At 43.4% G+C, this 24,216-nt stretch overlaps 1 protein-coding gene across 4 annotated transcripts in view; it reads right to left on the bottom strand.

The window, feature by feature from the left end:
- Nucleotides 1-24,216, bottom strand: part of ITSN1 (intersectin 1) — a 139,726-nt gene that overhangs the window by 68,271 nt on the left and 47,239 nt on the right. For all 4 annotated transcript variants that reach the window (XM_066619146.1, XM_066619147.1, XM_066619148.1 and 1 more), the window contains 10 exons: nt 17,931-18,091; nt 15,446-15,625; nt 14,906-14,999; nt 8,468-8,568; nt 7,912-7,975; nt 6,534-6,671; nt 4,811-4,926; nt 3,713-3,975; nt 913-1,062; nt 21-161 (listed from right to left, as the gene is read on the bottom strand). In XM_066619146.1, coding sequence (XP_066475243.1) covers nt 21-161; nt 913-1,062; nt 3,713-3,975; nt 4,811-4,926; nt 6,534-6,671; nt 7,912-7,975; nt 8,468-8,568; nt 14,906-14,999; nt 15,446-15,625; nt 17,931-18,091 — 1,408 coding nt within the window. The remainder of the gene's footprint in view (nt 1-20; nt 162-912; nt 1,063-3,712; nt 3,976-4,810; nt 4,927-6,533; nt 6,672-7,911; nt 7,976-8,467; nt 8,569-14,905; nt 15,000-15,445; nt 15,626-17,930; nt 18,092-24,216) is intronic.

Genomic DNA, 24,216 nt, shown 5'->3' with positions numbered 1-24,216 from the left:
TTAAATAATTGCACACTCACTTGTAACTGCTGCTGCAAATGTGTAATTTCTGCAATTCTTAGCTCTCTAGATTTGTTTGTGCTCTCAATTTCTTGTCTTTGGGTACTCAGTCGGCATCTGATATCCTGAAGTTTGCCTTCCAGTTGATGCTTTTTATCATTCTTCAACAAGAAAAGAAAATGACAGTGATTTACCAAAGTTTTAATCAGAATGCAAAACTCTGTGCAAAAACTTTAGTCCAATCAGATCTATAAACGGAAGGGAAAACACACATCATTTTGGGAAACTAACAGTCCAGTCCTATGCTGCCCAGAGCACGGGACTGCTGAGGCGCAAAGAATGGCTGCTGCGTCATCCTGAGTGCAACTGGGGTGCCACCGCAGACTGCTCAGGGGAAAGGAACTTTCTTCTCCTTCCCCCGGGTAAGGCAAGCAGCCCTGCAATGGGGCTACTTGATTCTGTGGCAGCCTGGTCTGTCGCAGTATCAAGAGCCTCTATGTTGGACCATCGGCCCAACACAGAGGCTCTGGATACAGAGGAGCAGAGCTCCTCTGGTCCTGCCTCCCTCCCATCCCACTAACTCCCCCTGGCACTCCTCCTCCCCGCTCTCCCCCATCCCAGAATGCCTCTTTCCGTCCCCCCCCCCGTGTCTCCACCTCTCTGCTGCCTGGCGGTCCACGTAACCACAGAGTGACAGAGCACCGGTGACCCACGGGCACTAGCCCAGTTGAGCTAGCACTTGCACTGAGGGCTATGAGAATGCTTTACAGCACATTTGTGACACTCACAACTGACACAGCGCCAGTGATGTGAGCTCAGGATTGAGCTCTAAGTTATGTAATACAAATTCCGTGATCATTTCAAATTATTAGAATTATTATTTGACGGTATCTTGCAAATATTTTTACTTACTAGAGCTTCCAGCTCAAATTCTAAAGTCTTTTTTTTGGCTTTCAGAACAACTATATCCTCTTGCTCTTTGTTCCTTTGATTCAGGAGCTCTTGCCGACGATTACGTTCCCATTCAAGTTGTCTTTGCCTCTCAAGTTCCCTTTTTGCTGCCTGTAAAAGATTTTACATTGTGATAAATTAATGGTCTTTTTGTAATATGTGCCACATTAGGAACTACTGAAGTGCACACTTTGCACAGTATTTTAACTAATTTATGTTAGCAGTACATAAATCTATCAGATTTATCTTTCCTTACCACCCCTTACGCACAACAAGCATGCCCCAGGCTGCCATATTTCCCCTCACCCGTTCATTCACCATGTGTACAAGGTAAGTCTGAACCAAAAAATCCTGTGTTTCTTTTAATCCACTATTCCCATTATCAGCGATATTCCACTGCTAAATAATATAGACATAAGGAGATCCTATATTCAAATGATCACAGAATCTCCTGGTTCAGAGGTGACTACTGCTCTAAACTAAAAGGTGTCCCAAGGCAGAGAAGAAAAGGAGAAGTTATTAAGTCATTGTGCAGTTATCATGATACAGCAGCCTGTTGTGCATTACTTGAAAATTTTTGCTAATACAGTATATTTACTCTCAACCATCTCATGAGTTTCCATCTTTGAAAGGCAAACATATTGGGATGGAACAAACACATTTTGTTTTCTAATTTTTCACATTTTCTATTCTTTATTTTATTAAATTAATGTACAGCCTTAAGAGGCTCTTGAAGCAGCTTACAGCTAAACACAAAAAAGGTCTGAACTCATCTAAAAATGCTAGGCCTTAGGCTAATCAGGAAAAGCCATGTCCTGGCATCCTACAGAAGGCTCAAGAGACAGCAAGCCTGGAGGGTGTGCCTCAGAAGTTCTCTCCATACTGTGGGGAGAACCACCTGCCTCAACTCTGAAAGGGAAAGTGGGTCCGGTTCATAGAAGTTCCACCTTGGATACTCTTAAAATATACAAGGATATGTAGACGTCCCCCCATATCCTCAGATCCAGTATCTGCGGTTTCTATTATCTGCAATTCAAAAATGCCCCCCCCATTACTTTTTTGCTGGTGTTTGCAGCCTTCTTGGGTCTCACTGACTCTTTGCTGACTACAAAATGGAAGCAGAAAACACTCACTTTCTTTTCAAGAATCTTCCTTTTCAAGAAAAGAAAACATTCTTTTCAATGCAATGCTTATGACAGAGTTCAAAGGGCTTAGTCGCAGGGGTGTCCAAAGTTTTTGGCAGGAGGGCCACATCATCTCTCTGACACTGTGTTGGGGGGCCGGGGGGAGATAATTAATTTACATTTAAAATTTGAATAAATTTACATAAGTTTACATAAATGAATGTATTAAAGATGAACATATTAATGAATGAAGGTCTTGCAATAGCTCAAGGCCTATAAAAGACCTTGCACAAAGCAAGGCTGCTCTTTCCTTTGCTGCTGCTACTGCATCACAGATGTGAAACAACAAGCAGTGGAGGAAGCCCTCATCCCACAGCTCATGCAAGAGGTCAGACAGTCGCCCTCACACTGAGAGCACTTGCATCAGACCAGTGTGGGCTTCAACAAATCTCCGGAGGGCCAGAGGCTCATTGGAGACCGGGGGCTCCCTGAGGGCCGCATTGAAAGGCCTTGAGGGCCGCAAGTGGCCCCAGGGCCAGGGTTTGGGCACCCCTGGCTTAGTGTGACATTCTTTTCAGTCCTCTGCCTCACTTCCTGTGTTTCGTGCTTCCATTTTGTGGTCAGCAAAGAACCAGCAAGACTCAGGAAGGCTGCAAACACCAGGAAATAAGTAATTTGCGACGGGAGGGGATTTTTGAACCTTTTTATAAGGTACCCCTGTATCCATGGTTTCTATATCAAAAGGGGGAAGGGGAGCATATCCCTCATAGATATGGGGGGGTTTACACCTGAACCAGAGAAGGTGGTCTTTAAGCTGCTGCGGTCTCAAGCCAAGTAGGGCTTGAAAGGCCTATATCAGGGGCCTATACCAAACGCCCCTATGACCCTCAGGGGCTCCCAATCTGGCCCTCGGGGAGCCCCCAGTTTCCAATGAGCCTCTGGCCCTCCAGAGACTTGTTGGAGTCCGTGCTGGCTTGACGAAACTGCTGTCAGCAAGAGGACAACTGTTCGACTTCTCACCTGAGCTGTGGGACAAGTGCTCCCTCCACTACTTGCTGTTTCACGACTGTGATACAGCAGTGGCAACGATGGAAAGGCTGGCCTTGCTTTGTGTTTTATAGGCCCTGAACTACTGCAAGACCTTCATTCATTTATATAAGTTCCATCTCCAATATATTCATTTATGTAAATTTATTCAAATTTGAAATGTAAATTAATTCTTTTTTTCCTGGCCCCCGACACAGTGTCAGAGAGATGATGTGGCCCTCCTGCCAAAATGTTTGGACACCCCTGGCCTATACCAACACTTTGAATTGTGCCTGAAAACCAATTGCAAGCAAGTGTACAATAGGTATTAAGGTGGTTGATGTGAATCTCTGTGGTTTCAATTTTATAGCCTAATCTCAAACACTCACATCTTAAGAGTCAAGCAGACATAGGTTATGTTCTACACCTTCTCTGATAAAACTGTGAATAGATATGCGATCATTTCTTCCTATCAAAACAAATTTACTAAAATATAAACACACTAATATATTATTTCAAAAAAATACGTTTTTTTAAAAAGCATGACAATAATATATCTTTTAAAATGTGTTTTTAGACAAGTTGACATTTCTTCTGAAATGCTAATTTACCTCACGCCTTTCTATTTCTTTCCTCCTTTCTTCTTCCCTCTGACGTTCCAACTCTCGCTGTTTTTCTAGTTGCTTCTCCAACTCCAGTTGTCTTTTCCTTTCCTGCTCCTGTCGTTCACGTTCTTTCCTCTCCTGCTCTGCCCTTTCTAACTGGGCAAGGCGTTCTTGCTCTTTTCTTTGCTGCTCCAAAAGAGCTTGCCTCCGTTTTTCAAGCTCCAAATTGCCACGTTCAAAGTTCTCACGTTTTTTATCTTCAAACGTAACTTTAAAAAATATTAAGTTAAAAATTCAGGCTGTCTGTGTATGGTTTTTAAAACTATATTTAAATATAATTTCATCCAGCTGCAAAATACTTTAAAATCTTAAGAGTTTGCTCATGTGGTAATCTTTCAGTATTCATAGAGACTGTTTCACAAAGAGGAACCTTACAAGATTTTAGTACCAAAGGCCAAATACAGTGATTTCTCACATTTGGTACATTTCTCATTTGGACATGTGGGCTCCATCCATGGTGACTGTCATACTATGCATGAAAGAAAGCACCTGACCAGTTGCAGGTTGTGGGCAGAACTTAACCACAAGGTTTTCAGATATGCATTTCTTTCACAGATGCATTATGGTGACCACCAAAGATTCATTGTGGACAAATCAGTCTCTCACAACATATCATAAATTCAGATCTCATTGTAGAATAATTGAAATGCTTAAGTCAGAATACTCCACACTGAATAATGAAATTATAATCAGTCCTAAATAATTAAACAGCATGTACTGCAATTATAATGTCAGAAATGATGTGAAAGGAGTTACCACAAAAGAAAACATAAGAAGGGATTCAAACAAAGGCTATTTGTTGCCAAGAAGGTGACCATGAAATCTGCAAGTGTCACATGACACCAATGTGAGTGACCAATCTGAGGGCTGCTCTTACATCTGCTCTCAATGGGTCCATAATACTCTTGGTGAACTGGGTCTACACCAACATTTCATCCTTATAACTAAATCTGAAAGCTGCTGACTTCAGCTGACCATCTGAGTGTAGAGTATTTTAGCATCCTCCAAAAACGTAACTACAATCTCATTTTAAATTCTACTCACCTGGCAATTTCTTTTCCAGTTGTTGCTGTTCTTCTTCTAATACTGGTTCTTCTGGTAACCTTTGGTCTACAGACACTGAACTTGTGACAGATATGCCACTGCCAGAACGAACTCTTCTATAAATAAGAGGTTATAGTTATTTTAAAATAAGCATGCACACATGCTTTTAAATGTTTCAAAACTATTAGTAATTCATATGACAAAATTCAGTTACCTAGTTAAAGCACTATGCCTATTATTATACTAATATAAAATTAACATTCAAGAAACCTGAATATACGTAGAGCTGAAATGCAATTCTGTCTTGAAAACCAAGTAAAGTGGATCTCCTTACCCACAGGCTTGGCATCTATGGATGCTGAGCCTACGGCTGGGGAGCCTCAGAGGACTTCCCAGACATGACTGGAAGTGGTTTCTGATCGTATCTAGGTGATGTTCTGAGGCACAGGGAGACTGTCTTCTCGGAAGTCACTTCCGCTTAACGCCAGTGACTTCTGACTGCATCCAGAGGTGTTCCAAGATGCAGGGAAGCCGCACACAGCCTGCCCACAGCTCAGACGTCCTCCTGGATGTGACCAGAAGTGACTTGTGGTTGTGTCTGGGAGGGGTCTGAGGAGGCCAGGAGGTCATGTGCGACCTCCAGGGGGCCAGGTGCGGTCCCCAGGTAAGTTAGAGCAATGCCACACCTGCCCTCCTGCAGATTTAATTATCCTCAGATTTTGGTATATGCGGGGGGTCCTGTATCAGATCCTCCCTGGATACTGAGGGCCCACTGTATAGGTCATTCATATATGTACATACAGTATATCTATTGCAGCCATTTTCAACCTTTTTCATCTCGCGGCATACTGACAAGGCATTAAAATTGTCAAGGTACACCATCAATTTTTTGATAGTTGACAAGGCACACCATGCTGCTGGTGGGGGGCTCACATACCCATTGGCGCTACTAAAATATGACTGTCCCCCAAACATCTGCAGCACACCTGCAGACTAGTCGCAGCATACTAGTGTGCCAAGGCACAGTGGCTGAAAATGGCTGAACTATTGACTCATATCGAGTGTGTAACTTTATTCTACTTACAATGCAATACGAGAGTTTAACAACATTCTTTTTGCAATGGCAAGCTACCACTTATCTCTCCTCAAGTGATGAATGTGCATCTGTTAATAAATGGCTGACAACAAAGTCACATTCAACAGCCATACTAGACTACAGAGCACATTCTTACTGTAGTCTAGTTAGTTTTTCTATTTTTCACATGATATAGGAGACTCAAGAAGCAATGTTCAAGGAAGGCTGACAGGCACAATCACTATTTGTCTGTGAGCCTATTTGTCTTCAAGGCAAGGCGGTCATGAGATAAATTATGAGATTGCAGCTCAGGGCTCAACCATACAAACTTTAAAAAGCATTTGTGTAAACTTCAATTTGTGTTCACAAATAATAATTTACATTTGTCATGAACATTTCAACCTGGTCTAAAGAAAAGTAGTTCACCATATATAATGGTTACTTTAACCAACCTCATGAACATCTTAATTCAGTCCCCTTAAAAAAAGTCATTATGCTTACTCAAAATTAACCATAACTTCCAAAAGGTGACAACTCCTCCTTTCAATTCATAATACAATTGTAACATGAAAAGAAAGTCAAAACAGTTATCTTCCAGTTGATCATAAATTACAAAATTCAAAATTGAAAGAAAAGTAATCATTTTACCTAAAAGAAGGAGGGATATATTCTGGAGACAACACAGGTGGTAGTGGCTGGCCAGACATAGCCATATCAATTAAGTGCATAGCCAAAATAAATTCTTCTGCTGTCAGTTTTCCATCCAGGTCAATGTCTGAAAGATTCCTGTTGGGGGGAGGGGGAAATACAAATACTGTACATTTCTAACTTTATCCCAACTTTATCTTTTATCTCTTTCTGTAGAGAGTTTGTTTGATTGATTGCCTGATGCAGCTCTCCTGCATTACAATGGTAAGCAAGGTTAAGTAAAGGGACATTTTTCCTTTAATTTAAAGGGCCCTTCTCATTGTGTTGAGATAAAACCACAGGTGAAAAAACCATGGACAATTCAGTTTTACTTGTATAAACCTATCTTACCCACCGGAAACAAACACCTCTTCCTATACACTTGCTTTTGGTCCAGCTGAACTGGCCCTGACTTTACAGATAAAAGTTTTTCTTATTCCCCTATTTTTTTTTCCCTCCTGGGTACACATAGGGAGTCTTTATAGGCGTCCACCACTTAATAACTTTCTGCTTAAGGAAAGTCTTAACGAAAGTTATTAGTGGTGGTCAAAGCACAACAAAGAGGCTCTTATTGAGGCAATCAGGTCTCCCATAGCCTGCAGCAGTGTTAGTTTACACAACAAAGAGGCTCTTAATGCAATCAGAAGAAGCAATCAGCCCCCAGTAGCCTGGTCAGCCAGAATGTCTGGTAGAGAGTGTCTTTTTATACATAAAGGCACTAATTGGGCTGAATGTTCGCTTAATGACCTAACTGTATAAAAACAGGAAATCGGAGAATGCATCCCTTTCATTAAGTGGCGCACACCTGTATATATTGTGAAAATTGTTTAGAGGAGATATGCTGCCAGCACACCTGTTATTAACTTTTTTCCATGAGGAAAAAAAGGGTGCGGGCTAAGACTGACTCCAGTTGCAGTAACCCCGGTTTCCTGAAGAAAGCATGTTTTTCCCCCTTGATTAACAGTTGCATCACCTGAAGCCTGTCTTATGGATCAGAAAACCTAAATGGGAGTCATTGATAATTGGGTCTATATACAAGTGTATTCTTTTGAAATATTAAAAGTTCAATCCCAAAAATAATAAGAAACGACTTTGGAAGGATAATTACTTCAAATTACTTCTCTGCAATTACAAGAATATTAATTTAAACAATAGGAACATTCCTAACATATGAATCCTTTCATAAATCCCAGTACTGCAAAGTACAAATTTGTGTGTATAACTGCAGCTGAGGTAGTAAAAAGAAGACTGAAAACAATAATGAAAGAAGGATGAAAGAAGGATGTGGATGACACATGCAACTCTGAGGGTTAAGTTTAGTTTTGTGGAAAATATTTACCAAATTGTAGCCAACTGAGTTTGCGGTAAGCTTGATTGCATAAGAATAGTTCTTGCTTGTGGACCTAACAAATTGGAAACATTAAGACATGCAACAATGATGAGATATAATACATTCAAATTTTAATATGCCTTTTGTAACAGTCATTTATGCTGAAAATGGGTCTCATATAATACATTAATACTAGACCAATCAGCTCTTTGGAGAGAATTCCTAAAATTCTCATACAAGTCAAAACTACTATTACTGTCTGTCCCAATTTCCACCTTTCGGAAGACTGTTCATTTTTATAACAAGGGGAAAATGCTCCTTATTAATCGAACCAAGGATCATCTCTAGTACAATATCCTGTTTTCAACAGTGGACAGCCAGATGCACAGCCACTCCTGCTGTTTGTTCATCCAGCAACTGGTATTTGGCAATATATTAACTTTGATCCACGTTCCATTCAATTATGACAGGTAATAACCACCTAGAGAGCTGTTCTAGCTTTATCATATTTAGCAAAGTCTACAAACTTTAAAAATATGTTTTCAGCTTAAAAATGTTCTAATACCTGTTAAGTGGCCACTCATTGTTTTATCATGGCTATTGAATAGCTGCCTATATTTTAGTCTTGATGACTGAGGAACAGCCCATTCTGTTGCTGGGGATACACTGGAATTATAAAAGAGACAAACCATTATTATTCCATCATAATCCAACATGAAAGAGCAAAATAAAGAATTGTTCCTCCAACCATTTCAAGTTCCAATTTTTGGTTAGAACTTTTAACAGCTTCTCACTAAAAAAGTGAAACATCAGTGACTTTGTCACTAAGCACAATTGTCAAAATCAAAATGTTTCCGCACCAAATTAAGAAAAATATTGTCTTTCCCATTTATAGTTATACTGCTAAAAGGCTCTTCTTTTGTCTCACTCCTTTACATGTTATGCCAAAAGTCATTTCTTCCTAGCTGACCCTCCATGAACAAGGAATGTTCTACTACCAGGTATTTAACGCTTTTGCATGTTCAAACTTTTCTGCCTTTTTTCTTCTTCTTATAAAGCTTAATAAGTTTTCTTAAACACTTTTCTGAAGCACTTAGGCACTATTTTAAGTAGAACATATTATGAACATATTTTCATAATGAGAAAGAGTTCTACAAAAATAAAACTGCAAGTATCACAACTATTAACACACAGCTGTCAGCAGAACATGAAAAACCCTGCTGAATCAGGCCAAAGGCTCATCTACTTCAGAGTCTTGCTTCCCACAGTGGCCCAGCACTTTGGAACCCTACAAGTAGGAGAGAAAGGTACATTCTCTCACCTTTTCCATCATGACTATTGATAACACTGTTCTCCATGAATTTGTCCAATCCCCTTTTAAAGCCATCCAAATTAGTAGCCATCACTGTCTTGAAGCAACAAATTTAATAAATTACATGATATGTGAAGTACTATCTTTTTTCTTGTGTGAATGCTAAATATCTCAATCGGTTTCAGTGGTTGATCCCCGATTGTGGTATTTTAAGAAGAGAAACCACTTGCTAGCCATTCTCTCCAAACTGTGCCTAAAATCTTGTTTCTATCATTAATGGCTTTTTTTCCTCCAGCTCAAAAGCCCTTGAAAGTAGCATAGTTGGGGGGGTCCACAGGGGTTATAGGACCTGCCCCCCTCGCTTGCCCCCCATCTCCTCTGAATGTGACCGGAGCTGTGCCCTGGTCGCATTCAGAGGGTGATCTGAGCCTCAGGAGGCCTTAGAACAGCCATTTTCAACCACTGTGCCGTGGCACACTTGTGTGCCACGTGTGGTTCACAGGTGTGCCACAGGAATTTGGGGGAAGGTCATTTATTAGTAGGGCCAATGGGGATGTGAACCCCCTACTGGCAGCATGGTGTACCTTGTCATTGTCAAAAACCTGATGGTGTGCCTTGACACTTTTAGTGCCTTGTCAGTGTGCCACAAGATGAAAAAGGTTGAAAATTGCTGCCTTAGAAGGTCACTTCTGGTTTCCCCAAAACCCTTAGAAGGCCTTCTGAGGTTTGGGGAGGCCACACTTTCTCTTTTGTACAGGCTCGGCTTGTCCCAATACATTTCTCAAGTGTTCAACAAATCCGAACCCCTCCTCACCCCAAACCTTTTCAGCCTCACCTGTGAAATAAGCAGCAATTCTAAAAATGCCAATCTGGAATTCTTGTCCTTCAGCATTCTCCCTAAAAACCTACCTTCAGCTTAGTGGTTTGGGAGCAGCACTAAAGACCTGGAAGATTCAGGTCCAAATCCCAACTCAACTACTAAATATCCTGGGTGATCTTGGGCCAGTCACTCTCTCTCTCAGCCTCACCTAACTCATAGGGCTGTTGTGAGGACCAAAGGAACGAAAAAATTTGTGCACCATCCTGAGCTCCTTGGAGGAAGGGTGGTATAAAAATATGGACATAAAGTCTTACTACTACTAAAACAATAGTAGTAAATACCAGATAACAAGAGCAACAGATTAAAAGTTGGATGAAACAATATAATTTGATGTCTAAAAGCAAATGTCAACTGGCAAGCCTCAAGTGGGAGTTCAAGAGAGAGGCTTAATTCGCATCAGAGATTACGCCAAATCTCTGGTTTCAGTTTCAAAATGTATAGACAACCTTTAGTTTAGAGTTGCTTGTCTGCTTTTGTTTTCAGTCTGCTCAGCACTCCTGTTTCTATGGTGCAGTAATCTCCAGAGGTGGAGCTTTACCATGGTTTCTCAGTTCAATCATACAAAGTCAGTTAGCACAAAGTCACAGTTTTAAGTCACAATTTCTGATTTTGTCGGTCAGTTGATATAATAGAAAACCACTGATTTGTCAGACATGCTAAAACTAGGTTAATTTTCTTATAGATTGATATGTCAAAAGTGACCATGTCAATGCCACTACTAAGAAGCCTCTACACCAGGGGTGCTCACACTTTTTTGGCTAGAGAGCTACTTTGAAACTCAGCAAGGCCCGGAGATCTACCAGAGTTTTTTTTTTTTACAATAATAGCATTTGCCATAACAGAATTATCCTAGATGAAATCAGTTTCTTCAGCCCCCCCCCCCCCATTCCTGTAGGAAAACAAGTGAGCAAATTGAAAGAATGGGGGCTTTGCTTTTGGATCTCCAGGGAAAATATTTGTTAAGGTGTGGGGAAAAAAACATTACACAATGTTACACAACATTACACAAAAAATACTCCACACCTGGAGTATTGTGTCCAGTTCTGGTCGCCGCATCTCAAAAAAGACATAGTGGAAATGGAAAAGGTGCAAAAGAGAGCGACTAAGATGATTACGGGGCTGGGGCACCTTCCTTATGAGGAAAGGCTACGGCGTTTGGGCCTCTTCAGCCTAGAAAAGAGGCTTCTTTTCACTGAGGGGGGACATGATTGAGACATACAAAATTATGCAGGGGATGGACAGAGTGGATAGGGAGATGCTCTTTACACTCTCACATAATACCAGAACCAGGGGACATCCACTAAAATTGAGTGTTGGGCGGGTTAGGACAGACAAAAGAAAATATTTTTTTACTCAGCGTGTGGTTGGTCAAAGATCTCCAGCAGCTCATGGATCGTTTTAGCAAGGCCTGCCAAGATTTTGGACTGACAATCAGCCTGAAGAAAACACAGGTCATGGTTCAGGATGTGGACTCACCTCCCTGCATTACAATCTCTGAGCATGAACTGGAGGTTGTCCATGACTTTGTGTACCTTGGCTCAACGATCTCCGACACTCATTCTCTCGATACCGAGCTAAACAAGCGCATCGGTAAAGCAGCTACCACGTTTTCCAGACTCACAAAGAGAGTCTGGTCCAACAAGAAGCTGACGGAACATACCAAGATTCAGGTCTACAGAGCTTGCGTCCTGAGTACACTTCTGTACTGCAGCGAGTCATGGACTCTTCGCTCACAACAGGAGAGGAAACTGAGCGCTTTCCACATGTGCTGCCTCCGACGCATCCTCGGCATCACCTGGCAGGACAAAGTTCCAAACAACACAGTCCTGGAACGTGCTGGAATCCCTAGCATGTATTCACTGCTGTAACAGAGACGCCTGCGTTGGCTTGGTCATGTCGTGAGAATGGATGATGGCCGGATCCCAAAGGATCTCCTCTATGGAGAACTCGTGCAAGGAAAGCGCCCTACAGGTAGACCACAGCTGCGATACAAGGACATCTGCAAGAGGGATCTGAAGGCCTTAGGGATGGACCTCAACAAGTGGGAAACCCTGGCCTCTGAGCAGCCCGCTTGGAGGCAGGCTGTGCAGCATGGCCTTTCCCAGTTTGAAGAGACACTTTGCCAACAGTCTGAGGCTAAGAGGCAAAGAAGGAAGGCCCATAGCCAGGGAGACAGACCAGGGACAGACTGCACTTGCTCCCGGTGTGGAAGGGATTGTCACTCCCAGATTGGCCTTTTCAGCCACACTAGACGCTGTGCCAGAACCACCTTTCAGAGCGCGATACCATAGTCTTTCGAGACTGAAGGTTGCCAATACAAGAAGGTTGGTCTGTGGAACTCCTTGCCACAGGATGTGGTGATGGCGTCTAGCCTAGACGCCTTTAAAAGGGGATTGGACAAGTTTCTGGAAGAAAAATCCATTATGGGGTACAAGCCATGATGTGTATGCGCAACCTCCTGATTTTAGAAATGGGTTATGTCAGAATGCCAGATGCAAGGGAGGGCACCAGGATGAGGTCTCTTGTTATCTGGTGTGCTCCCTGGGGCATTTGGTGGGCCGCTGTGAGATACAGGAAGCTGGACTAGATGGGCCTATGGCCTGATCCAGTGGGGCTGTTCTTATGTTCTTATTACACTTTAGTTCTATATGTGCACAGGCATGTATGAGGAGGAAACTGGGGGCCCAATCCTATCCACGTTTTCCTGGGAGTAAGTCCCATTGACTCTAATGGGACTTGCTTCTGAGTAGGCATGCTTAGGATTAGGCTGCCAATTGAAATATTTTTTAAATGTAAAAAAAAAACAACCTTGTAAGGTTTGCAAGCCGCCTTTTCCAGAAGTCACACAGCAATCCAAAGCCCCTCCAGCAAGTGACTGTCTGGATAAGAGCCTCTGCACAACTTTGATGTAGAAGCCTTGGGCTTTGGAGAAAGCAGCATTGGCTCCCCCCCCCCCCCCGGGAGAGAAAGGCAGCAGTCTGTTCGCCCTGCTGCTTGCTGAAAGGGCAGCAGGCGGAGAAGGGGAGAGACCAGCCTGGAGAGCTGAGCTTAGAGGCAGCCCTCTTTCTCGGGAGGGGAGGGGCTTCTCCCCGCTTAGCCAGTGATGAGTGCCTGCCTGTGCCTTTGAAGTGCGGCGCTGCAAGCGCGCTATAAATAAAGTTAGTGGGCAAGAGGCGGGCGGGCAGGCACTGAGCTGGGCAGGCAGGCAGGGACAAGGCTTGCCCTGCAGCGGAAACATGCCGCCCGCAGGCAAGGCAGCATCCTCACGAGGCAAAATGAGTCGATTGCGGAGACCTTAGTCTAGTCTAGACTCTAGTAGTCTATAGAGTCTATAGACTACTAGAGTCTAGACTAGACTAAGGGCTCCACGATTGACTCATTTTGCCTAGTGATCTACCAGTCGATCGCGGTCGACGTGTTGAGCACCCCTGCTCTACACTAATCCAACATTGTTCAAATTGGAGCAAGGTGAGGTACCAAAAGCAGAGCCCGACTCAATGATAACAGATTAGAAAGGTTCATATGGGAGAAAGCACCCCATATACAGCACAGAAATAATCAAGCCAAGAGGTCACCAGATAGCAGATGTCACTGGATCCTCATTTCTGAGGAAGGAGCACAGTTTGCACACTACAGGTTGAGTCTTGTTATTCCATTCCATTCCCAGAACTCACGTAGATGTCAAAAATTGCATTAAAGCAAATTCATATAAAAAACAATGTCTCCTGCTCAGAGATTTAAAAACAGCCTTGCTGACCTTTGCAATGTAAGAAAGTCATTAAGAAGACAACCCATCAATCAGTCTCTCTCTCTAGGCATTTAAAAAGGCTTCACTCCAAGCTAGCAACCCCTCTCTTCACCAATGCAAAGTGATTATCTTTCTTTCATGTGCTCAGGGGGAAGGGCAGGGCCGCTGCCTTGGAGCGAAGCTGAAGCTGCCTGGAGAGAGAATGATTGAGCTAGCTGCCCTCTCTTGCATTAACGAAGCTATTGTTAAAAAACTGTTTTCCTTTAATTTGTAGGGCCCTTCTCACTGAGATAGAAAAATCTATGGATAATTAGGTTATACCTATAACTGCTTGCATGACTGTCACTCTACAACAGTAAGAAAGAAGTTTTTTAAACTGTGGATTTTTTATTTTAAAGGGATGCATTTTCCCCTTCTCCAGGGATCAGCACATTCCTTCTCATTTACAGTGGCCATTCATGTTCAGCCAAATTCCTGTATTAAAAAATCAGTGTATAACAAGGTTGGACCTGTATATTTAACTGAAAAAATGAAAGTCCACCTGAGCATCCAGGAACAAGTACTCCTAACTATAAATCTTGAACTTTCACCTTCAATTTGTGAGCCCTAATTTGGCTAACAGCAGCATTCAGGCCGTGGTTCAGATGGTGCCATTGTTTGGGAGTTGGACTTAGACCAGGAAAATCCAGGTCCCAATCCCTGCTGAGCCATGAAACTTCCCAGGTGACCTTGGGCCAGTCAATATCTCTCAGCCCAACCTAACTCACAGAGTTGTTGTGAGGACAAAAGGAGGGAAGAAATGATGTACACCACCCTGAACAACTTGGAGGAAGGATGGTATAAAAATATGAAATAAATAAATAAATAAAACAAAGTGATACCAGCCCTAGGCTGGTTAAGAAACTACATACTTTTCAGCTGCACCATTATATTCCAAGGTCACACCCTGAAAGCACTTATTTGCAGACAGCCTCCTGGAATTGAATGGGAACATGTGCATTTTGCAGGACTGCCACCTATTACATTGCTGTCAAAGTGCACAAAGAAAGAAAGACATACTTACCCAGCCACATCAAATGATTGTGCCTTTTGCAGTTTTGCATTTAATTGGGACCCTGCACCAGATCTACTGAAGGAAGAACTCTTTGGCAATGTGGCTGAAATATAAAATGAAATATAAAAATTATAAAAATTTAGTATATGAAAAAATATTTCATATGAAAATATGAAATTAAAAAAATTAATGACAACAAAAATTAAATGCTAAGTACAGTTTGATAATATGTAATGAATTGCAATTAATCAGAAAACAAGCAATCACTTCCAGAATTACATCTCAGGTTGTGCTGAAGTACTTATTAATCAAAAGGTGCCCTTTTAACCTTGAAAGTGTTATTTGAAGCATATTAAACAATTCACTTAAAATTGATAATATTTAACTGATTTTGTACACAAATATATGATCAATCCAGTTTAGCACAATCTTTAATATATGATTTGAATACATAGTCTAGATTTTACAATTACACTCAATTTCAATTGAATTTTACAATTCAAGTATACTGCGAATATTTATAAAGTTAATGTTAGTAATTAAGCATACCAGGATGACCAAATGTAGGCAGAGGTTGGATGACAGCAGGTGTTCCATTAGCAAGGGGGGGCACCGCTGCTGTAGGAACAGAAGATACTAAAGGTGGAGACATTCCCACTACTGGAATGGATGCTATTGGCACTGGAGCAACTGCTGTCAGAGGTGGCATACTGGGAAGGCCACCTATACCTACAAGAAAAAAAGGTTTCAAACTTACCACACCTATACATTTACAAACAGAAAATTCATACAACAATGTCTAAGGGAGAAAACTAAAACACAAAACACTGGACGGCCTGCCAACTATTTGGAGAGATGATGTTCATTAGGTGTTCATTTCTCCTAATGAAAATCTTCCATCAAATACAATGCTGAAAAATGATACAATCGTGGTATGTTTTAGATAAACGTATTTTATGCACAGTTGAGAACATTTACTCTTTAATAATCACACGGTAAGAGCCTAACAGAAACAGTATACAAACAAATTAATCTGTCAGGAAAATTACTTGCAGGTCCTCCTGAAACAAAGCAGTGGCCAGATATGAAGAAATCTGCAGTGAATTAGGCCAACAAATCTACTTGGGGGAATTATGTGCAACAAATGGAAATACTGCAGGAAACAAAAAGAAATTATCTGACTACTAAGTGTTCAAAACAGTAGAGTGAGAACAAGTGAGAGTATGGCTCTATGGTATGCAGACTCAAAGCCTGTACTACTCCCTGCCTCTTTTATTCTGCATTACTGCTTGCCTACCACAGTAGACTAGATGCAGTATTGCACCAAACCACAGGTGAACTGCATATGTGCTGCAGCACACATTAGAGTGGCATTACTTTAAATTTAATTTGTGGAATAGCTGCCCAACACATATTTCGTAACCATAGTTCTAAGGGATTTTTGAAAAAAAGATTTTAAAACTCTCACTATCTGAATCATCTCTGCTTCCTGCCCCCCCCACCTGTCTGTTACAACTATAATCATCAGAAGTCCTAGAACAGGAAACTATACAGGTGGAGTCTATTTATCTGCGTTAGTTCCGTTCCGTGACGCGGGGTGATTAACAAATCACAAATCTTTGTGCTAAATGCCATAGAGTTACGCAAATTCGCTGCAGCCTGACACTTCTGGATGGAAGGAAACTAAGGCAGCTGTTATCAATCCCCTCCCCTCCCCTCCGTACTCAGCCCTCCTGTTGCCAGCTGTCCTGTTTCTTTCACAGTTAGAATGGTGAGCTTGCTTGGGAAGCTTTGTCCTCTGTGTCCCAGGCTGTCCTGTTGCCAGCTGTCCTGTTTCTTTCACAGTTGGAATGGTGAGCTTGCTTGGGAAGCCTCGTCCTCTGTGTCCCAGGCGGCCTCCCAACAGCCTCCCAACTGCAGGTTCTCCTCCTCCTCTTAGCTGCTGTTGCTCCAGCAGCCCTCCCTGGCCACCATCATGGAAGATCCTCTGCCCCAGAGCATTCTGAGACTTATAGCCCAGCTCTCTGCTCACCCTCACCTGTCTCTCCAAGGCTTCCCAAGGCTTGCTTGGGAAGGCTTGCTGAAGCAGAACAGCCTGCATCATCTGGGGAGGGGGAATTTGGCAAACACTCCCTGGGTTTTTTAAAGCAATCCCCTCTCCTCCCCCTCCTGCTTCCCCCTCCTGAGCCCTCCCCGTTGCCAGCTGTCCCGCTTCTTTCACAGTTGGAATGCTGAGCTTTTCAGAGTCCAACCCTATGCGTTTCTACTCAGAAGTAAGCCCCATTGTAGTCAACGGGGCTTACTCCCAGGAAAGGGTGGAGAGGATCGTAAGCTATATTTCATGCTTTGCTTGGTGGGAAGACTTGTTTGGGTGGCGATTGCCTGCATCATCGGGGGGGGGGGGAAATTTGGCAAACACTCCCTGGGTTTTTTAAAGCAATCCCCTCTGTTGCTACCACACCTGCCCCTGTGTGTGAGTGAGTGAGTGAGAGAGATAGAGAGCTCCACCTTGCTGCACATGTTCTGCCCCCCTCTTCAGTCTCTTTGCTGGTTCAGGGGCTCCAAGAATGTAACTGTTCCTTCGCAAGGGGAACCTCTTCCATGGCTCCAGAGCTATTCCCTGCCTGGGCAAGGCAGAGCCTTTTTGCAGTGTTTTGGGCTGCCTAGAAACGGAGCGAGAGGCCAGTGCAGGGCAAAGGAGGCAAAGGTGTGCATGACTTTCGGCACCCCCACCCCATTAGCATTGAGACAAATCCGCAGATAAAAAATTTGTGGATAAATAGGCTGCACCTGTACAGTCAAAGTCATAAAACACAGTTATCAAGGTTGCAGGAGGCGTTTCTTGGTACAATGGCTGCCACGAGTGAATCAAAAAGGACTAAACAAAAATCAAGAAGATGCTCTTGTAGGAGTAGGAAATCGGAGCACAGATCACAATTTAACTGAAGTGCATTTTCACTGAAATAATGTGCTTGAAGGCAACTTAGTGAAAGACACTGAACAGAACATATGAATAAATAAAGTCTGCTCTTACCAAATCCTGGTGCACTAGAAATGGCAATGGGAGGCTGCTTCATAATAGGAGGCAATGCAGAAGGGAGTTGATAACCTTGCAGTTTTAGTTTGATAAGTTTCATAGCTATAGAAAACTCCAGCGGGTCCATTCTCCCATCATTGTTCATATCTGCCAGAGCCCTAAAAAACAATTGGCAATAGTTTTGTTTGCTTGAGTGTATGTTTTAACACCATGATCTTGCAAACTTCTCCAAAAAATAAAAAGATCCCAATTCCAACACTTGATCATATGACATTCACTTATTATTGAGTCAGATCAGTAGAACATTAGCATGGTACTATCTATTCTGACAATTCTCCAACCTACCAGAGATGCCAACAATTGGGACCTTCTCTATACAAACCACATGCTCTATCTCTGAGTGACAGGATATCAATCATGGGTTTGATAGCCTGGTTTGTTGGGATCACTTAAAGTAGTGTAGTCCTAAATTTTACAGCATAGGAGTTCATCATAACATCAAAATAGCAATATAAAAGAATAGCCAACTTTAAATTTTTTCAGAGTGTTTTCTTTTCCTGCCACTTATTTTTGTATTGAAACTTATTGCTTCATTTAAAGATCTAGTTCAGTGGTTCTCAAACTTTTTAGCACAGGACCCACTTTTTAGAATGACAATCTGTCCAGGACCCACCGGAATGATTTCATTTTAACCTGGAACTGATGTCATAGCCAGAAATGAGTGATACCATCAACCTGGAAAATTTTTAACACCCCCATGTGACAAAAATCAAAGCAAAGTAATTAACTATGCAAATTAAAAGTTTGCAATAATTATAAGTTTAAAAATTTATTTAGAATATAGAAGAACCCTCCTAACCTCATAAGCAGTTGCTGAGCTGTTTAAAAACAATTCCCCAAACATCCCAAAGGCTGCAATTCTAACCACAGTTACTTGGGATTAAGCCCAATTGACTATCATGATTAAAAACATATACATAGTAGTCTGTTAAAAGAACAGATCTGTAACAATTTCCCAACCGTGGTCACATATCATGGTAGCATCAAGTCTAAAATATTAAAAATATTTATATTCAATAAAAAACACATTGAAATGAATGGGAACCCACCTGAAATTGGCTTGCGACCCACAGTTTGAGAAACAGTGATCTAGTTCATTTCATGCCAAGCTTTTGGAGTGGTTCACAATAGACAAATGTAGAAAAATTGAAAAGTGGAATTTAAAAAAAACCCAAATATAAATGTTATATTAGGGTGCTAGCCTAAGCACGTTTATTTAGAAGTCTCAGTTTTCATAACAAGGGCTACATACTGTCTTCCAGGCAGCCCCTAGGAAAGATGTTCATTCTGAGACAATATCTAGGGTCTCCTGAACCTGAGGCTTCTTCTTGTCTAAAGTTCTTTGAAAAAGCTTTCAAAGGCAGCACCTAAGGACACCTGCTGCTGATGTCACCACTCCTGCTGTGGGATTTCACAGCTCTGCTCTTCCTTGATTAAATCCTGCTTAAGCCACAATTCCCTAGTCAGGACATAATGGGAAACTGCGGTTTAAGAACCAGAAATGTTCATTCAATTGGGTGTGCAAAGAGAAGAGGAAAAGGTTGGGCAAAAGAGGGCATGTGAGGGATTGCAGGCCCATTCAAAATTAAAATGTGCTGAATCATTTAAACCATTCTGTCTTGGTACAGTGCATATTGTCATCTCCCATTCTGAACTAATTTCATATGAGAATCTGAATAATTATATGTATAACCTACATATAATTAGATTTAACAAATACAGGGTTGCAACTAAAATTTTAATTTTCATTTCCCTGACTTTCCCTGACCAACATTTGACAATTTCCCTGACCACTTTCCATACAAGATTTCAAACAAATAAGATCTCATCAGCTGATAAGACTTTTGATAATACCATCAGACTACTAAAACCAGTGGAAATCTATGAGCTAATATATTTGATACACCAAAAGGAACTTTAAATGAAGTATCAATATAATAAGAAAAAAAGAGTGCAATAGTGTTTTAACTATTACTGTTACTGCCATTTCTTATATAATCATGTTCTATCAACAGTGCACTCTTTAAATGTATAAAACAAATTTAAAGCTACTGCTTTTTTCAGCAGCTTTTGTTATTAAAACTTTATACTAAGATCCACATAACTTCTTCCATGGGAATGTGCTTTATCAGCTTCTGGACTCAGAACATGCTCAATCACAAAGCTGAACTGGATGCAAATGACAAGAGAGATTGTGGCTGTGACAGGAAGTATGGAAATACAAAGTCCAGGAAATGATTCCTAGACAATGTTAAAAATATTTAGTATTTCCGGAAGGCAGGATGGCTTGCTTTCTATGATTATCTTACTGGAATGGTTTTTTACTGCAGTTTTATATTTATCTATTTTTGGTTTGTAAGCTGCTTTGAGAGCTGTTGGAATGGCAGGGCATAAATCTTTAAAATAAATATCAGACATCACAAAAATGTTGAGGTCATGTTTACAAACTGTAGTATCCTAACATTTATTTTCAATTTCTTCCCTCCACATTTCATTCATTCCCACAAGAAATATCAACAGTAATTTCATCTTGAACACAAAATGTTTCAAAGTCTGATCCCAATACTAGAATGTCATTAGGGAACACAATCTGTTAGCATTTAAGACTCCCTACTCTTATCTTCTCTAGCTTTTCTGTGCCAAACTACAAACACGCAACTAGTGAGGAAGGGGGAGCATAGCTCAATTATAGAGCATGTTTTGCATGCAGAAAGTCCCAGGTTCAATCCCTGGTTTTTCCCATTTAAAAAAATCTTGCATAAGAACATAAGAACAGCCCCACTGGATCAGGCCATAGGCCCATCTAGTCCAGCTTCCTATATCTCACAGTGGCCCACCAAATGCCCCAAGGAGCACACCAGACAACAAGAGACCTCATCCTGGTGCCCTCCCTTGCATCTGACATTCTGACATAACCCATTTCTAAAATCAGGAGGTTGCGCATACACATCATGGCTTGTACCCCATAATGGATTTTTCCTCCAGAAACTTGTCCAATCCCCTTTTAAAGGCATCCAGGCCAGATGCCATCACCACATCCTGTGGCAAGGAGTTCCACAGACCAACCACACGCTGAGTAAAGAAATATTTTCTTTTGTCTGTCCTAACCCGCCCAACACTCAATTTTAGTGGATGTCGCCTGGTTCTGGTGTTATGTGAGAGTGTAAAGAGCATCTCCCTATCCACTCTGTCCATCCCCTGCATAATTTTGTATGTCTCAATCATGTCCCCCCTCAGTGAAAAGAAGCCTCTTTTCTAGGCTGAAGAGGCACAAATGCCGTAGCCTTTCCTCATAAGGAAGGTGCCCCAGCCCCGTAATCATCTTAGTCGCTCTCTTTTGCACCTTTTCCATTTCCACTATGTCTTTTTTGCCTCCAAAAGGGGAGGCAAAGGGGAGGCAAAAGGAGGCAAAGGGAAGTTTGCAGAGGGGGAGGGGGAGATGGAGGGATTGCAGAGGCTGAGCAGGGAGGAGGCAAAGGGAAGTTTGCAGAGGGGGAGGGGGAGAGGGAGGGATTGCAGAGGCTGAGCAGGAAGGAGGCAAAGGGAAGTTTGCGGAGGGGGAGGGGGAGAGGGAGGGATTGCAGAGGCTGAGCAGGAAGGAGGCAAAGGGAAGTTTGCGGAGGGGGAGGGGGAGAGGGAGGGATTGCAGAGGCTGAGCAGGGAGGAGGCAAAGGGAAGTTTGCGGAGGGGGAGGGGGAGAGGGAGGGATTGCAGAGGCTGAGCAGGAAGGAGGCAAAGGGAAGTTTGCGGAGGGGGAGGGGGAGAGGGAGGGATTGCAGAGGCTGAGCAGGGAGGAGGCAAAGGGAAGTTTGCAGAGGGGGAGGGGGAGAGGGAGCGATTGCAGAGGCTGAGCAGGAAGGAGGCAAAGGGAAGTTTGCGGAGGGGGAGGGGGAGAGGGAGGGATTGCAGAGGCTGAGCAGGGAGGAGGCAAAGGGAAGTTTGCAGAGGGGGAGGGGGAGAGGGAGGGATTGCAGAGGCTGAGCAGGAAGGAGGCAAAGGGAAGTTTGCGGAGGGGGAGGGGGAGATGGAGGGATTGCAGAGGCTGAGCAGGGAGGAGGCAAAGGGAAGTTTGCAGAGGGGGAGGGGGAGAGGGAGGGATTGCAGAGGCTGAGCAGGAAGGAGGCAAAGGGAAGTTTGCGGAGGGGGAGGGGGAGAGGGAGGGATTGCAGAGGCTGAGCAGGAAGGAGGCAAAGGGAAGTTTGCGGAGGGGGAGGGGGAGAGGGAGGGATTGCAGAGGCTGAGCAGGGAGGAGGCAAAGGGAAGTTTGCGGAGGGGGAGGGGGAGAGGGAGGGATTGCAGAGGCTGAGCAGGAAGGAGGCAAAGGGAAGTTTGCGGAGGGGGAGGGGGAGAGGGAGGGATTGCAGAGGCTGAGCAGGGAGGAGGCAAAGGGAAGTTTGCAGAGGGGGAGGGGGAGAGGGAGGGATTGCAGAGGCTGAGCAGGAAGGAGGCAAAGGGAAGTTTGCAGAGGGGGAGGGGGAGAGGGAGGGATTGCAGAGGCTGAGCAAGGAGGAGGCAAAGGGAAGTTTGCAGAGGGGGAGGGTTTGCAGAGGGCGAGCAGGGAGGAGGCAAACGGAAGTATTGCTCTCCCTTGCAATACCGGGTAGATGGGACTCGTCAGCCTAGGAAGGCAGCTCATCTAAGAGAAGGAAACTCTGACCTCAAACCTCCACTGCCTTGTGGCTACATCCAGTTATGGAAAAGGCTTCAGGAGGCAACCTCGAGGCAAAATCAGGAGCCAGAGTCCCTTAGGCAGTTCATGGCTGAACACAGTCACGTTCCGGCAACTCCTGCGATGCCACTGGAACCAACCGTATTGGCTTCTGCCTTTCCATTGGACCATTCCAGCGACGTGGAGAGGGGGGATTTGCTGCATGGGTAACAGCCTATCTTCCATACCTTCTTTACCCAGGCTTCGCGCACTGGAGAGGACACTTCAACTTCGCCATACGACATCGGCACAACACGGGAAGCAGCAGTTTACCGGTTATAAGTCTTTGCTCGATTGGCGTAGAGCATGACGCCAGGGGCTGCTTCCGACGGTGGGAGAGATCATTGCATCTCATTGGGCAGCTACCGCCCGCCTTAAGCTGGGCAGTCCCCAGCCAGTAAGGTGTTGCCTCGCCACGGTCCGTTAACCTCATGGGGTGCGTGGGGTTTAGGGTGAAAACCGACAAGCGGATCGACAACTCTGCACCATGCAGCAGAAAACAGAAAACTACTGCCCTAAAGCTGGGCACCTGGAATGTTAGGACAATAACACCTGGCTTCTCTGATGACCTGCAAGAAATAGATGACGCACGCAAAACAGCTGTCATCGACATGGAGCTGAGCAGACTGCAGATGGACATCGTCGCCCTTCAAGAGACTAGGCTGCCAGATTCCGGATCTGTCAAGGAGAGAAATTTCTCATTTTTCTGGCAGGGAAAACCACCAAACGAAACCAGGGAACATGTCGTTGGCTTTGCGGTCAGAAATACTCTGCTGAAATCCATCATCCCACCTACTGTGGGAAGTGAAAGAATTTTGTCCCTACAGCTCCAGTCATCAGCAGGACCTGTCACTCTCATCAGTGCTTATGCACCGACTCTGTCGTCTCCAGCAGAAGCCAAGGACAAATTCTATGATGACCTGGCCACCACTGTCAAGAAAATCCCTGTAAAAGAGCCATTGTTCATCCTCGGCGATTTCAATGCTAGAGTTGGTGCTGATAACAGTTCATGGCCCACTTGCTTAGGTCAGTTTGGCACTGGGAGGATGAACGAAAATGGCCAACGCCTGCTAGAGTTTTGCTGTCATCACGGTCTCTGTGTCAGCAACACGTTCTTCAACACAAAGCCCCAACATAGAGTCTCTTGGAGACATCCAAGATCAAAGCACTGGCACCAGCTCGACCTGATCCTCACCAGACGCTCCAGCCTTCCCAGCATCAAGATCACACGCAGTTATCATGGTGCTGCCTGCGACACTGACCACTCCCTGGTGTGCAGCAGAGTGAAACTGCAAATAAAGCGACTATATCACACGAAAAAGGAAGGAAGACCTTGCATTGATACCAGCAAGACCTGGGATCAGAGAAAAGTGGAGGAATTTGCACAAGCGCTTGAGGAATCTCTTCCAGGCCCGGCCGACGCAAATGCATCCAACAGATGGGAACATTTCAAGAATACCGTTTACAACACTGCCTTGTCCATATTCGGCAAGAAGACCAACAAGGCGGCAGACT

Source organism: Tiliqua scincoides, chromosome 3 (genome assembly GCF_035046505.1).
Source record: "Tiliqua scincoides isolate rTilSci1 chromosome 3, rTilSci1.hap2, whole genome shotgun sequence".
NCBI classification, from domain to species: domain Eukaryota; kingdom Metazoa; phylum Chordata; class Lepidosauria; order Squamata; family Scincidae; genus Tiliqua; species Tiliqua scincoides.
Note: the sequence above shows the minus strand (reverse complement) of the source record. Positions and strands in the feature narration are given on the sequence as shown.